This window comes from Gobio gobio (assembly GCF_949357685.1).
Source record: "Gobio gobio genome assembly, chromosome: 17".
Classification (NCBI taxonomy): Eukaryota; Metazoa; Chordata; class Actinopteri; order Cypriniformes; family Gobionidae; genus Gobio; species Gobio gobio.
In genome coordinates, this window is record NC_137110.1 from 2,406,498 (window position 1) to 2,423,089 (window position 16,592).

At 38.5% G+C, this 16,592-nt stretch overlaps 1 protein-coding gene across 1 annotated transcript in view; it reads right to left on the minus strand.

The window, feature by feature from the left end:
• Positions 1-16,592, minus strand: part of nav1b (neuron navigator 1b) — a gene marked incomplete at its 5' end in the record, with an annotated part of 186,525 nt that overhangs the window by 139,514 nt on the left and 30,419 nt on the right. The window contains one exon of the mRNA XM_079841024.1: positions 11,209-11,559. Coding sequence (XP_079697150.1) covers positions 11,209-11,559 — 351 coding nt within the window. The remainder of the gene's footprint in view (positions 1-11,208; positions 11,560-16,592) is intronic.

The window sequence follows — 16,592 nt, forward strand, 5'->3', positions numbered from 1 at the left end:
GGCGTTTACACTGAAGTCTCACAGCGGCCAATCACAGCAGTGGGCGTTTACACTGAAGTCTCACAGCGGCCAATCACAGCAGTGGGCATTTACACTGAAGTCTCACAGTGGCCAATCACAGCAGTGGGCGTTTACACTGAAGTCTCACAGCAGTGGGCGTTTACACTGAAGTCTCACAGCGGCCAATCACAGCAGTGGGCGTTTACACTGAAGTCTCACAGCTGTCAATCACAGCAGCCAATCACAGCAGTGGGCGTTTACACTGAAGTCTCACACCGGCCAATCACAGCAGTGGGCGTTTACACTGAAGTCTCACAGCGGCCAATCACAGCAGTGGGCGTTTACACTGAAGTCTCACAGCAGCCAATCACAGCAGTGGGCGTTTACACTGAAGTCTCACAGCGGCCAATCACAGCAGTGGGCGTTTACACTGAAGTCTCACAGCGGCCAATCACAGCAGTGGGCGTTTACACTGAAGTCTCACAGCAGCCAATCACAGCAGTGGGCGTTTACACTGAAGTCTCACAGCTGTCAATCACAGCAGTGGGCGTTTACACTGAAGTCTCACAGCAGCCAATCACAGCAGTGGGCGTTTACACTGAAGTCTCACAGCTGTCAATCACAGCAGCCAATCACAGCAGTGGGCGTTTACACTGAAGTCTCACACCGGCCAATCACAGCAGTGGGCGTTTACACTGAAGTCTCACAGCGGCCAATCACAGCAGTGGGCGTTTACACTGAAGTCTCACAGCGGCCAATCACAGCAGTGGGCGTTTACACTGAAGTCTCACAGCGGCCAATCACAGCAGTGGGCGTTTACACTGAAGTCTCACAGCGGCCAATCACAGCAGTGGGCGTTTACACTGAAGTCTCACAGCAGCCAATCACAGCAGTGGGCGTTTACACTGAAGTCTCACAGCTGTCAATCACAGCAGTGGGCGTTTACACTGAAGTCTCACAGCAGCCAATCACAGCAGTGGGCGTTTACACTGAAGTCTCACAGCTGTCAATCACAGCAGTGGGCGTTTACACTGAAGTCTCACAGCTGTCAATCACAGCAGTGGGCGTTTACACTGAAGTCTCACAGCGGCCAATCACAGCAGTGGGCGTTTACACTGAAGTCTCACACCGGCCAATCACAGCAGTGGGCGTTTACACTGAAGTCTCACAGCGGCCAATCACAGCAGTGGGCGTTTACACTGAAGTCTCACAGCAGCCAATCACAGCAGTGGGCGTTTACACTGAAGTCTCACAGCTGTCAATCACAGCAGTGGGCGTTTACACTGAAGTCTCACAGCAGCCAATCACAGCAGTGGGCGTTTACACTGAAGTCTCACAGCTGTCAATCACAGCAGTGGGCGTTTACACTGAAGTCTCACAGCGGCCAATCACAGCAGTGGGCGTTTACACTGAAGTCTCACACCGGCCAATCACAGCAGTGGGCGTTTACACTGAAGTCTCACACCGGCCAATCACAGCAGTGGGCGTTTACACTGAAGTCTCACAGCGGCCAATCACAGCAGTGGGCGTTTACACTGAAGTCTCACAGAAGACACGCCCCTTCAAAGAAAGTGTTCAAACCAAAGGTAGGCAAAATCCCTTTTAATTCAAAATTGTGGCAATTTTGGATGTAAAAATCATACTAACATTATAAGTGCATTATAACATTCCTCATATACTCCTCACTCTAATAGCCATGTGTGATTTATGCTACTACAACATCTGTGCAGTTTCCAGATGTGAAAGATAACTCCTCTGATGTCATGAACGCTGCAGAGAAACAGGAAGTAAAGCGAGGCTGCGATGATTCAGAATCAATGGCACAGTCTCTCACTCCAGCCCGCCGTTGTAACATGCAGCCATTTTCCATCTGCAGTCTCACACACACACACACACACACACTGGGTCACACAGAGTCAGGCTGATGGGGGTTACTATGGCAACACATCCCGACCCATGCGCTGCAGCACAGAGAGAGAAGGAGAGGAAAGCCGCCATGGCCACCTCACAGCGCAGCAGCAGAAACACTTTCCTTCTGGTGTGAGTGGCAGAAATCATTATGAATATATAATATGCATATAAATGCCAAATGGCTCTTGAAGAGTTGAGGGAGGCGGCAGATCTGCTCAAAGCTCAGCCTGTGATGGTCCAGCTCTGACTGAAGCCTGTGCTTCTCTAGGAGAATCTCAGATGTGCTTCAGACGAGCGGCTGAGCTTTAGGGGAATATGAGCATCATCAGCAGATCTCACACCAGTGGACACGACCTCACACAGCCGATGCACAAGAGCCAGCGCCACACTGACTAAAGCACGCGAATAATAATAACAATGAAATAAAATGCATTTTTAGGCAAATTAAAGATTTTTTTTTACAAAAATTAAACACATTTTACCCTTGAATCCTCAGTATTGAAATGTTTTATTGAAATATATTAGAGTAAATAAATAATAAAAAATAATTATATATATATATATATTATTTACTTTATTATTTCTACATTAAATATTATTCTTAATGTATAATTAATCAAGTAAATAATTACATTAATTAAAATTTATTTTTAACAAAATTAGATATATAGTATTAATTCTTTAATTTCGTATATTATTATTAATTATTACTTAAATTTTTTATTTAATTATAATATATTGTTATATATTTGTCTATCCATCCATCCATCCATTTATCCATCCATCATCCATTTATCCATCCATCCATTTATCCACCCATCCATCCACCCACCCACCAATCCATCCACCCATCCATTTATCCATCCAATCCATTCATTTATCCATCCATCCATCCATCCACCCACCCATCCATCCATCCATCCATTTATCCATCCACCCACCCACCCGTCCATCCATCCATTTATCCATCCACCCACCCACCAATCCATCCATCCATTTATCCACCCATCCATCCATTTATCCATCCATCCATCCACCCATCCATCCATTTTTCCATCCACCCATCCATCCATTTATCCACCCACCCACCCACCCATCCATTTATCCATCCACCCACCCACCCATCCATTTATCCATTCACCCACCCACCCATCCATCCATTTATCCATTCACCCACCCATCCATCCATTTATCCATCCATCCATCCACCCATCCATCCATCCATTTATCCACCCATCCATCCATTTATCCATCCATCCATCCACCCATCCATCCATTTATCCATCCACCCATCCATCCATTTATCCACCCACCCACCCACCCATCCATTTATCCATCCACCCACCCACCCATCCATTTATCCATTCACCCACCCACCCATCCATCCATTTATCCATTCACCCACCCATCCATCCATCCATTTATCCATTCACCCACCCATCCATCCATCCATTTATCCATCCACCCACCCACCCATCCATTTATCCATTCACCCACCCACCCATCCATCCATTTATCCATTCACCCACCCATCCATCCATCCATTTATCCATCCACCCATCCATCCATCCATTTATCCACCCATCCATCCATTTATCCATCCATCCATCCACCCATCCATCCATTTATCCATCCACCCATCCATCCATTTATCCACCCATCCATCCATTTATCCATCCACCATCCACCCATCCATCCATTTATCCATCCATCCATCCACCCATCCATCCATTTATCCATCCACCCATCCACCCATCCATCCATTTATCCACCCACCCACCCACCCACCCATCCATTTATCCATCCACCCACCCACCCATCCATTTATCCATTCACCCACCCACCCATCCATCCATTTATCCATTCACCCACCCATCCATCCATCCATTTATCCATTCACCCACCCATCCATCCATCCATTTATCCATTCACCCACCCACCCACCCATCCATCCATTTATCCATCCACCCACCCACCCATCCATCAATCCATTTATCCACCCACCCACCCACCCACCCATCCATTTATCCATCCACCCACCCACCCATCCATCAATCCATTTATCCACCCACCCACCCACCCACCCATCCATTTATCCACCCACCCACCCACCCATCCACCCATCCATCCATTTATCCATTCACCCACCCATCCATCCATCCATTTATCCATCCACCCACCCACCCATCCATTTATCCATTCACCCACCCACCCATCCACCCATCCATCCATTTATCCATTCACCCACCCATCCATCCATCCATTTATCCATCCACCCACCCACCCATCCATCCATCCATTTATCCATCCACCCACCCACCCATCCATTTATCCATTCACCCACCCACCCATCCATCCATTTATCCATTCACCCCACCCATCCATCCATCCATTTATCCATTCACCCACCCATCCATCCATCCATTTATCCATTCACCCACCCAACCATCCACCCATCCATCCATTTATCCATTCACCCACCCATCCATCCATCCATTTATCCATCCACCCACCCACCCATCCATCCATCCATTTATCCATCCACCCACCCACCCATCCATCCATCCATTTATCCATCCACCCACCCACCCATCCATCAATCCATTTATCCACCCACCCACCCACCCACCCATCCATTTATCCACCCACCCACCCACCCATCCACCCATCCATCCATTTATCCATTCACCCACCCATCCATCCATCCATTTATCCATCCACCCACCCACCCATCCATTTATCCATTCACCCACCCACCCATCCACCCATCCATCCATTTATCCATTCACCCACCCATCCATCCATCCATTTATCCATCCACCCACCCACCCATCCATCCATCCATTTATCCATCCACCCACCCACCCATCCATCCATCCATTTATCCATCCACCCACCCACCCACCCATCCATTTATCCATCCACCCACCCACCCATCCATTTATCCATTCACCCACCCACCCATCCACCCATCCATCCATTTATCCATCCACCCACCCACCCATCCATTTATCCATTCACCCACCCACCCATCCACCCATCCATCCATTTATCCATCCACCCACCCACCCATCCATCCATCCATTTATCCATCCACCCACCCACCCACCCATCCATTTATCCATCCACCCACCCACCCATCCATTTATCCATTCACCCACCCACCCATCCACCCATCCATCCATCCATCCATTTATCCATCCACCCACCCACCCACCCATCCATTTATCCATCCACCCACCCACCCACCCATCCATTTATCCATCCACCCACCCACCCATCCATTTATCCATTCACCCACCCACCCATCCACCCATCCATCCATTTATCCATTCACCCACCCATCCATCCATCCATTTATCCATCCACCCACCCACCCATCCATCCATCCATTTATCCATCCACCCACCCACCCATCCATCCATCCATTTATCCATACACCCACCCACCCATCCATCCATCCATCCATCCATCCACCCACCCACCCATCCATTTATACATCCAAATATTCATATTATCAAATTATAATTAACATAATGAATAGAATAGAATGTATTATATTATTTTATATTATTCATAATTTAATATAATATAATATAATATAATAAAATATATAGAATATTAAATTATTGTATATTTCTAATATGTATTATACTATCATAATATTTGTCATACCTGTAATGAGAATTTTGGGGGGAAATCTGTTCAACAGAGCTGATAATATCCTGCCGGTCCTAAACACAGCAGCTGTAGATCCCTGTCCATTAAAGCATTAAAGATTCAGCATGAGTTAGAGATGGGAACAGAGCGGGACACTATCCACACACACCACAGCCATGGGAACACACACACACACACACACACACACGTGTCTACAGCCTCAGGACACACACCGTCCATTCACATCAGCGGACGAACATCACACTCCAGTCCAAACTCCAGCTCTTCATATCAACACCACCGCTCCAGAACATGGAGGATCTGCTCTCCTCTCAGCTCATCGCCATGGTTACCGCATCCAGACTCGTCTTCCCTGAATGAACTCCAGCAAATCACCAAACACACACCTTTACTACACACACGCACTCATTAAACACAGGAAAACTTCCTCATGCAATTACAGTTTTTCTCAGTCGCTTTGGCACATTTCTCAGATCAGAATTAAATTCTCAAAGCGACCTGTTCAATCTTCACATCATTGTGTCACTTGTGCACATCAAAAAAGCAGTTTCTCATTTCTTTGAGCAAGTTGCAAATGCTTGTGTAAATTAATGCAAATGATGATGTCCAATTCTCTGCTGTTTCCTGCATTATCAGCTGCTTATGTCATGTTGATCAGGATGTGTTATAATGTGTCTCTGTTGAATAGTCTCACCTTCACAACATTTAGGCTTTAGTTCATAGCAGAAGTCTTTAGCAGAAGTTGTCATAAAATGTCAAGCATATTTCTATACATTTCCGTTAGACGTTCACATTTCTACTTTTGTTTTTCAGTTTTTTTTTTTCTTTGTGCTATGCAGTGCTGTCTTTTCCTTTCTGTATCGCAATGACATGATCAACAAATTACAGTACAAACAGTAAAGCGTAAATGTGAATCTTGTCCAGTCTCTTACAATCAAACTCACACACACACTGAGGTGTAACCAACAATTTACAATAATTGTCATCAAAACTTTAGCCATATTTACATCAGAACATCCCTCAAGAGTACGGTTATATTGACAACATGACTGAGCAATTTGACTCTTATCCATCAATGACACAAGGACTGTCATTCTGACGGCTCTGACATGTTCATCGACACAGAGATTTACTTCTGAGAGATGAACTGAGGATTTTGAGCAAGAGACTGGCTTCTGCAGGTCATCCATGGGGTTTTGCTATTTGTACGAATTGTTTTGAGGAATGCACTTACTGTTTTGCAAATGTCGAGGATGATTCGAGAAATGTCCCAAAGCGACTGAGAAAAACTGTAAATGAAGCCTTTCCAAACACAAATCGTTTGAGCTGATTATTCTGTCTTGTCGGTTGAACTTAAATTCATTGATTTACACCAACTACAAAGTGAAGGGAAATTGATTTTTAGCAATAAAACCTTTAACCCTTGTACAGTGTTCGTTCGGGAATTACACTCAGGGTCTTTGGGTTCTCCACACACCCCAGGCAACAAAATGTAATTTTGTAACAAAACAATAGTTTTTTTTTAGAACAAATGTTATTTTACTCTGTTTATTAATGTTTTTACTCAACATCTGTGCAGTTTTTGGAGTATTTATAATATTTTTTTTATTTATATAAATACATTTTAAAAATAATTTTTTTAATGTAAAATTCACTTTATAAAAGACCCACATTTTTAACTTTCATTGGTGGGGATGACGTGAATAATTTGACATGGTTTAGAGTAAGATTTTTGCCCATCTTTTGGAAAATAGATTCCAAATTCGCCTCTCTCTCACACGCACTGGTTGCTATATTTGATCGCGTCATCATAAAACCTCATTGTTCTGTAAAATTTATTTGGTCTTTTCACTTATTCACTAATTTCGGTTGCCGAACAATCGGTGCATCCCTAATATTTGTGAATAAATGTTTTGAATTCTGTATACCTGGTGTGCTTAAAACATTTTAGTAAAAAAAATAAAAAAAAATTGACAAAATTTGAGGGTTCAGATCAGTTAAATAGGCCGCAAAATGTTTGGCAATTATGTTACTTTAGCTTATTTTAATCAAGTAAACTTAAATCTTAAAAATCGAAATGCTTGCATTTGCAAGACATCAACTGGCCCAATAATTTAAGTGACTGTTCCTTTAACTGACCCAAAACTCTCAGCATCTGTATTGTTAAGACCTGTTCTTATGCAAGTCTCTCTCTCTCTCTCTCTCTCTCTCTCTCTCTCTCTCTCTCTCTCTCTCTCTCTCTCTCTCTCTCTCTCTCTCTCTCTCTCTCTCTCTCTCTCTCTCTCTCTCTCTCTCTCTCTCTCTCTCTATCTCTCTCTCTCTCTCTCTTCAGTAGGGAGTGAGAACGAGGGCTGGGCTTGATCACCCCACCGTCATGTGGCATTCTCTAAATCCCTCCGCATGAGCTTCCCAGATAAAGCCCAGATTCACGCCCAGGAGAACTGGCCTGGATTTCATCATCTCAATGCGCGTGCGGTGTGTGTATTTGGGGATGTGTGAGCGAGCACTGATAGTTTCAAGCTCTCTGTAGAAAAAGAGCAGACACACACACTCCTCAACTCTCCCTGAGAGTGCTGTCCGAGTCCAGGAGGAGCACAAGGTCACTCCGATGGCATAATGAAAGCGTTGTGTGAATAATCCTGACAGATGGCCCGACAAAAAGACACAAATGGTGACTGGGCGGACAGGAAAAGTTTGGCTTGGAAACTAATACAAATTGTACTTTGATCTAGGGCTGCCACTAACGACTATTTTTATATTGATTAATCTACCGACTAATTTATCGTTTTATCGATTAATCTATCGACTAATTAATCAATTAATCTGACGGCTAATTTATTGATTGATCTGTCAACTAATTTATCGATTAATCTACAGACTAATTAATCGATGAATCTGACAGCTAATTTATCGTTTTATCGATTAATCTATCGACTAATTAATCGATTAATCTGACGGCTAATTTATCGATTGATCTGCCGACTAATTTATCGATTAATCTACAGACTAATTTATCGATTAATCTACCGACTGATTTATCGATTGATCTATCGACTATTTTATCGGTTAATCGATTAATCTATCGACTAATTAATCGTTAATCTGACGGCTGATTTATCGATTGATCTGCTGACTAATTTATCGATTAATCTACAGACTAATTTATCGATTAATCTACCGACTGATTTATTGATCAATTTACAGACTAATTTATTGGTTAATCGATTAATCTATCAACGAATTAATCGATTAATCTGTAGGTTAATTTATCGTTTTAATCGATTAATCTATCTACTAAATTCTTGATTAATCTGTTGGCAAATTTATCAGTTAATCCGTTAATCTATCGGCTAAATTGTTGATTAATCTGACGGCAAATTTATCAGTTAATCGATTAATCTATCGACTAATTAATCACTTAATCTGTCGACTAATTTATCGATTGATCTGTCAACTAATTTATCGATTAATCTACAGACTAATTAATCGATGAATCTGACAGCTAATTTATCGTTTTATCGATTAATCTATCGACTAATTAATCGATTAATCTGACGGCTAATTTATCGATTGATCTGTCGACTAATTTATCGATTCATCTACAGACTAATTTATCGATTAATCTACCGACTGATTTATCGATTGATCTATCGACTGTTTTATCGGTTAATCGATTAATCTATCGACTAATTAATCGTTAATCTGACGGCTGATTTATCGATTGATCTGCTGACTAATTTATCGATTAATCTACAGACTAATTTATCGATTAATCTACCGACTGATTTATTGATCAATTTACCGACTAATTTATTGGTTAATCGATTAATCTATCAACGAATTAATCGATTAATCTGTAGGTTAATTTATCGTTTTAATCGATTAATCTATCTACTAAATTCTTGATTAATCTGTTGGCAAATTTATCAGTTAATCCGTTAATCTATCGGCTAAATTGTCGATTAATCTGACGGCAAATTTATCAGTTAATCGATTAATCTATCGACTAATTAATCACTTAATCTGTCGACTAATTTATCGATTGATCTGTCAACTAATTTATCGATTAATCTACAGACTAATTAATCGATGAATCTGACAGCTAATTTATCGTTTTATCGATTAATCTATCGACTAATTAATCGATTAATCTGACGGCTAATTTATCGATTGATCTGTCGACTAATTTATCGATTCATCTACAGACTAATTTATCGATTAATCTACCGACTGATTTATCGATTGATCTATCGACTGTTTTATCGGTTAATCGATTAATCTATCGACTAATTAATCGTTAATCTGACGGCTGATTTATCGATTGATCTGCTGACTAATTTATCGATTAATCTACAGACTAATTTATCGATTAATCTACCGACTGATTTATTGATCAATTTACCGACTAATTTATTGGTTAATCGATTAATCTATCAACGAATTAATCGATTAATCTGTAGGTTAATTTATCGTTTTAATCGATTAATCTATCTACTAAATTCTTGATTAATCTGTTGGCAAATTTATCAGTTAATCCGTTAATCTATCGGCTAAATTGTCGATTAATCTGACGGCAAATTTATCAGTTTATCGATTAATCTATTGACTAATTAATCACTTAATCTGTCGACTAATTTATCAGTTAATCGATTAATCTATCGACTAATTAATCACTTAATCTATCGACTAATTAATCACTTAATCTGTCGACTAATTTATCAGTTAATCGATTAATCTGTCGACCAATTTAACAGTTGATCAGTTAATCTGTTGACTAATTTATCGATTAATTGATTAATCTATCGACAATTTATCGGTTAATCGCTTAATCCATCAACTAATTTATCACAATAATTTTCAACAATTTTACCTACAAACATTTAATTTAACTTGCACCGTTGGCCTTCAGTAGTGTACTATAAAAAAGTATAAATGTAAACAAGCCTTTGACAAAATGTAAAACTAAAAGAGTAACAATGTAAAAAGGTACAAATTTGTAAACCAACATAAAAAAAGAGAATATCAGCAAATATACTTGTGTTATATAGAATAGTGTTGTCACGATACCAAAATTATGACTTTGATACGATACCAGACTAAAATACCTCAATACCGATACTGAATCCATACCATGGCAAAAAACTGTAAAAGTAATTGAATAATATGACAGAACTTACTATTCATTGTTTTACTGTTAAAAAACCCTAAAAACTCACTTGTCCGGCCTGTTCCTGCTTCACACAGAATATGAGCTCCGGCCCTTTAAGAGCTGCACGGACCAAAGTCACTGTAACACATCCGATTTCTCACTCAACTCTGTGTACGTTCACTAAAGACAAATCCGACTGCGTTTACCCGAATACTCGCCAGGACGGGCATTGTTACAGAGTTTTGACCATTCAAACCCAATAAGCGTCACGATCTGTCTGAGTGAAAGGCGTGTTTAATTTTTAAAGTACTTTGTACTAATAACATTTCATATCGTACCAAACATACCCAGTCGACTAAAAATATTGACGTCGACTAATTAACAGCGTCGACTCAGTCGATTGTATGGACCAATCGCGACAGGCCTGGTTTGCTCTACTAATGATCTACACACACACACACACTCACCCGTTGGCCAGATTGTCGTCGTCCTCGTCATTGAGGCTCTTGCACAGCACATCAGAGTCGCTCAGGTACCCAGACTTCAGGTCTCCGGGGTCCAGGCCCTCGATGAACTCGCTGCGGGCCGTGTGGCTGAGGCGGCTGGAGCAGCGCGCAGGCATCGTGTGAGAGGTGTACTGGGACGGGGCCCTGGGGCCGGGGTAACTGCAGCCCGTGGAGGATGGGGCGTCGCCCGCCTGCAGACGGGGACTGGACTGGCCCTGGCGCCAGGAGAGGGGCGAGGAGCGGTTGGAGAGGCTGGAGATGCTGCGGGCGTTGGTCTCATCGCTGTCATAGCAGGCACTGCTGTCCAGACAACTGCAGAGAGACAGAGAGAGGGTTACTGATGCGGCATATATCTATCTGTCTGTCTGTCTGTATATCTATCTGTCTGTCTGTCTGTCTGTCTGTTTGTCTATATATATATCTGTCTGTCTGTCTGTCTGTCTATATATCTATCTGTCTGTCTGTCTGTCTGTCTGTTTGTCTATATATATATCTGTCTGTCTGTCTGTCTGTCTATATATCTATCTGTCTGTCTGTCTGTCTGTCTGTCTGTCTGTCTATATATCTATCTGTCTGTCTGTCTGTCTATATATCTATCTGTCTGTCTGTCTGTCTGTCTATATATCTATCTGTCTGTCTGTCTGTCTGTCTGTCTATATATCTATCTGTCTGTCTGTCTGTCTGTCTGTCTGTCTGTCTGTCTGTCTATATATCTATCTGTCTGTCTGTCTGTCTGTCTGTCTATATATCTATCTGTCTGTCTGTCTGTCTGTCTGTCTGTCTATCTGTCTGTCTGTCTATATATCTATCTATCTGTCTGTCTGTCTGTCTGTCTGTCTGTCTGTCTGTCTGTCTATATATCTATCTGTCTGTCTGTCTGTCTGTCTGTCTGTCTGTCTATCTGTCTGTCTGTCTGTCTGTCTGTCTGTCTGTCTGTCTGTCTGTCTGTCTGTCTGTCTATATATCTATCTGTCTGTCTGTCTGTCTGTCTGTCTGTCTGTCTGTCTGTCTGTCTGTCTGTCTGTCTGTCTATCTGTCTGTCTGTCTGTCTGTCTGTCTATCTATCTATCTGTCTGTCTGTCTGTCTGTCTGTCTGTCTGTCTGTCTATATATCTATCTGTCTGTCTGTCTGTCTGTCTGTCTGTCTGTCTGTCTGTCTGTCTGTCTGTCTGTCTGTCTATCTATCTATCTATCTATCTATCTATCTATCTATCTATCTATCTATCTATCTATCTATCTATCTATCTATCTATCTATCTATCTATCTATCTATCTATCTATCTGTCTGTCTGTCTGTCTGTCTGTCTGTCTGTCTGTCTGTCTATCTATCTGTCTGTCTGTCTATATATCTATCTGTCTGTCTGTCTGTCTATATATCTATCTGTCTGTCTGTCTGTCTGTCTGTCTGTCTGTCTGTCTGTCTATCTGTCTGTCTATCTATCTATCTATCTATCTATCTATCTATCTATCTATCTATCTATCTATCTATCTATCTATCTATCTATCTATCTATCTATCTATCTGTCTGTCTGTCTGTCTGTCTGTCTGTCTGTCTGTCTGTCTGTCTGTCTGTCTGTCTGTCTGTCTGTCTGTCTATCTATCTATCTATCTATCTATCTATCTATCTATCTATCTATCTGTCTCTCTGTCTGTCTGTCTGTCTATATATATATCTGTCTGTCTGTCTGTCTATATATCTATCTGTCTGTCTATATATCTGTCTGTCTGTCTGTCTATATATCTATCTATCTATCTATCTATCTATCTATCTATCTATCTATCTATCTATCTATCTATCTATCTATCTATCTATCTATCTATCTATCTATCTATCTATCTATCTATCTATCTATCTATCTATCTATCTATCTATCTATCTATCTATCTATCTGTCTCTCTGTCTGTCTGTCTGTCTATATATATATCTGTCTGTCTGTCTGTCTATATATCTATCTGTCTGTCTGTCTGTCTGTCTGTCTGTCTGTCTGTCTATCTATCTATCTATCTATCTATCTATCTATCTATCTATCTATCTATCTATCTATCTATCTATCTATCTATCTATCTATCTATCTATCTATCTATCTATCTATCTGTCTGTCTGTCTGTCTGTCTGTCTGTCTGTCTGTCTGTCTGTCTGTCTGTCTGTCTGTCTATCTATCTGTCTGTCTGTCTGTCTGTCTGTCTGTCTGTCTGTCTGTCTGTCTGTCTGTCTGTCTGTCTGTCTGTCTGTCTGTCTATATATCTGTCTGTCTGTCTGTCTGTCTCATCTATCATTTTCTGATAGACAGTATTTCCTTCAAAATGGTAAAACTTTAAGCTATAAAACTGTTTAAAATGATTTAAACTGAAAACCTTCATGCTAGCAATATGCAAAAATATGCTTACTCATGCTAAAAACGTGCTAAAGCGTTAATTCATGCTAGGAATGTGTTAAAATATGTTAACTTAGTTTAACGTGCTAATAATAATCATGCTAGTAATTGATCATTCATGCTAACAATGTGTTGAAACATGCTAGCAATGAGCTAATTCATGTTAGAAACATGTTAAAACATACTTGCTATGTGTTAAAACAATTTGCTAATTTGTTAACACCCGGAAAAAATTATGTATTATTTCCTTCAGCTGAGACATGATCATGATGGGTTTGAAACGGTGGAGATTGAAATCATTCAAAAAGATAAATACAGTTCAGAGCAACATGTCTGTCATATCGGCTGCATATGAGAAAATTATTAACATTAGTGTGTTTGGGACACGGATCTTTTGCTTTTGTACGAAACAAAAATATATTGCAGTATATTGAAAAATATCATGTAATATATTAGGTAATATATTCCCATATATGGGATTTAAAATGTATATTTTCCAATATATTGCGATATATTGAAAGCGGCAATCATTTGTATATTTTGCAATATACTGCAATATATTACATGAATATATAATATATTATGTACCATCACTATATTAACAATATATTATAATATATTTCAAGTAATATATTGGTAAATATATTTTCCTTTCGTAAGGGCAGGCTCTCAAAAATTACATCAAAATGTGGATTTAGATTTATCAGCCAATATATCGGTTATCAACTTTCAAATATAAAGAATTATCGGTTATCGGCCAAATTGTTCATCCCTAAAATAATATCTTTATAAAAATAAAATGCTAATGCTTATGTCTAAATGTATATTATGGCATTATAGCAGAGGAGCTGGACTGGAGATAAAGGGCCGCATGGGAGTTTCTATTCAGAATAAAGGTTTTATTTCTCTCAGAGGTGGACAGTAACTAAGTACACTTTTTGAGTATCTGTACTTTACTGAAGTATTATTTTTTAGGGAAACTTTTACTTTAACTTCACTACATTTGAAAGACAAATATCGTACTTTTTACTCCACTACATTTCTATCAAGGTCCTCGAAGTCAAAAGTCATTTCTGTAGCAGCTTTGCAAGTCAGTGGATGATTTTTTTCGTCTTTAAAACTTTTTTTGTTTGTTTTGTTTTTGCAAGTGTGTAGGATTTGTGCATTCTGCCTTAAAGTGACAGCAGCTTTGTAAAAAGCTTTGTAACTTTTAAGTATTTAAATGAGTTTAAGGTGGTCGTATGGAGCATCACTGACTGGCTTAAACCACCATGGCATAGCGTGCATTTATACAACAATAATAAAATAATGCATTGACATAAAAAAGGAAATTTACTTTTGATACTTAAGTACTTTTAAAAGCAAGTACTTATGGGGAGCCGTTTGTAAAGCGGCTCACGCTGAAAATAACAGCAACATTTTGACACATTTAGCTTCAAACAATGTTTAAAAAACTGGTATGAATTTTTGGCGGTCACTTTTTTAGCACATTTACAACAATATTTGTCAACTTAGAGATATTTTAAATAGTTAAATCTAAATGTTAAATCTAAATGTTAAATCTAAATGTTAAATCTAAATGTTAAATCTAAATCTAAATGCTAAATCTAAATGTTAAATCTAAATCTAAATCTAAATCTAAATGTTGAATCTAAATCTAAATGCTAAATCTAAATGTTAAATCTAAATCTAAATGTTAAATCTAAATCTAAATCTAAATGTTAAATCTAAATCTAAATGTTAAATCTAAATCTAAATCTAAATGTTGAATCAAAATCTAAATGTAAAATCTAAATGTTAAATCTAAATGTTAAATCTAAATCTAAATCTAAATGTTGAATCAAAATCTAAATGTAAAATCTAAATGTTAAATCTAAATGTTAAATCTAAATGTTAAATCTAAATGCTAAATCTAAATGTTACATCTAAATCTAAATGTAAAATCTAAATGTTAAATCTAAATGTTAAATCTAAATGTTAAATCTAAATATAAATGTTGAATCTAAATGTTTCGGGTGAAACTAAATATTTAACTAATATGCAAATTCAGAATGCAGATAACCGGTTTTAACATTTAGATTTAACATTAAGATTTTACATTTAGATTTAGATGTAACATTTAGATTTAACGTTTAGATTTAACATTTAGATTTAGCATTTAGATTTAACATTTAGATTTAACATTTAGATTTAGATTTAGATTTAACATTTAGATTTAACATTTAGATTTAGATTTAGCATTTAGATTTAACATTTAGATTTAGATTTAGATTTAACATTTAGATTTAGATTTAACATTTAGATTTAGATTTAGCATTTAGATTTAACATTTAGATTTAACATTTAGATTTAGATTTAACATTTAGATTTAACAATTAACATTTAGATTTAACATTTAACATTTAGATTTAACATTTAGATTTAACATTTAGATTTAGATTTAGATTTAACATTTAGATTTAACATTTAGATTTAGATTTAGATTTAACATTTAGATTTAGATTTAACATTTAGATTTAGATTTAGCATTTAGATTTAACATTTAGATTTAACATTTAGATTTAGATTTAACATTTAGATTTAACAATTAACATTTAGATTTAACATTTAACATTTAGATTTAACTATTTAAAATATCTCTAAGTTGACAAATATTGTTGTAAATGTGCTAAAAAAGTGACCGCCAAAAATTCATACCAGTTTTTTAAACATTGTTTGAAGCTAAATGTTTCAAAATGTTGCTGTTATTTTCAGCGTGAGTCGCTTTACAAACGGCTCCCCATAAGTACTTCTGTACTTTTACTTAAGTAAAAATATTTTTTTACAAATTTCACTTGTAACAGAGTAATATTTGACCAGTAGTACTTTTACTTTCACTCGAGTAATGGAGTTGTGTACTTTGTCCACCTCTGGTTTTCTCTGTACTTTCAAAAAACATCTGAAAATAACACACACACACACACACACACA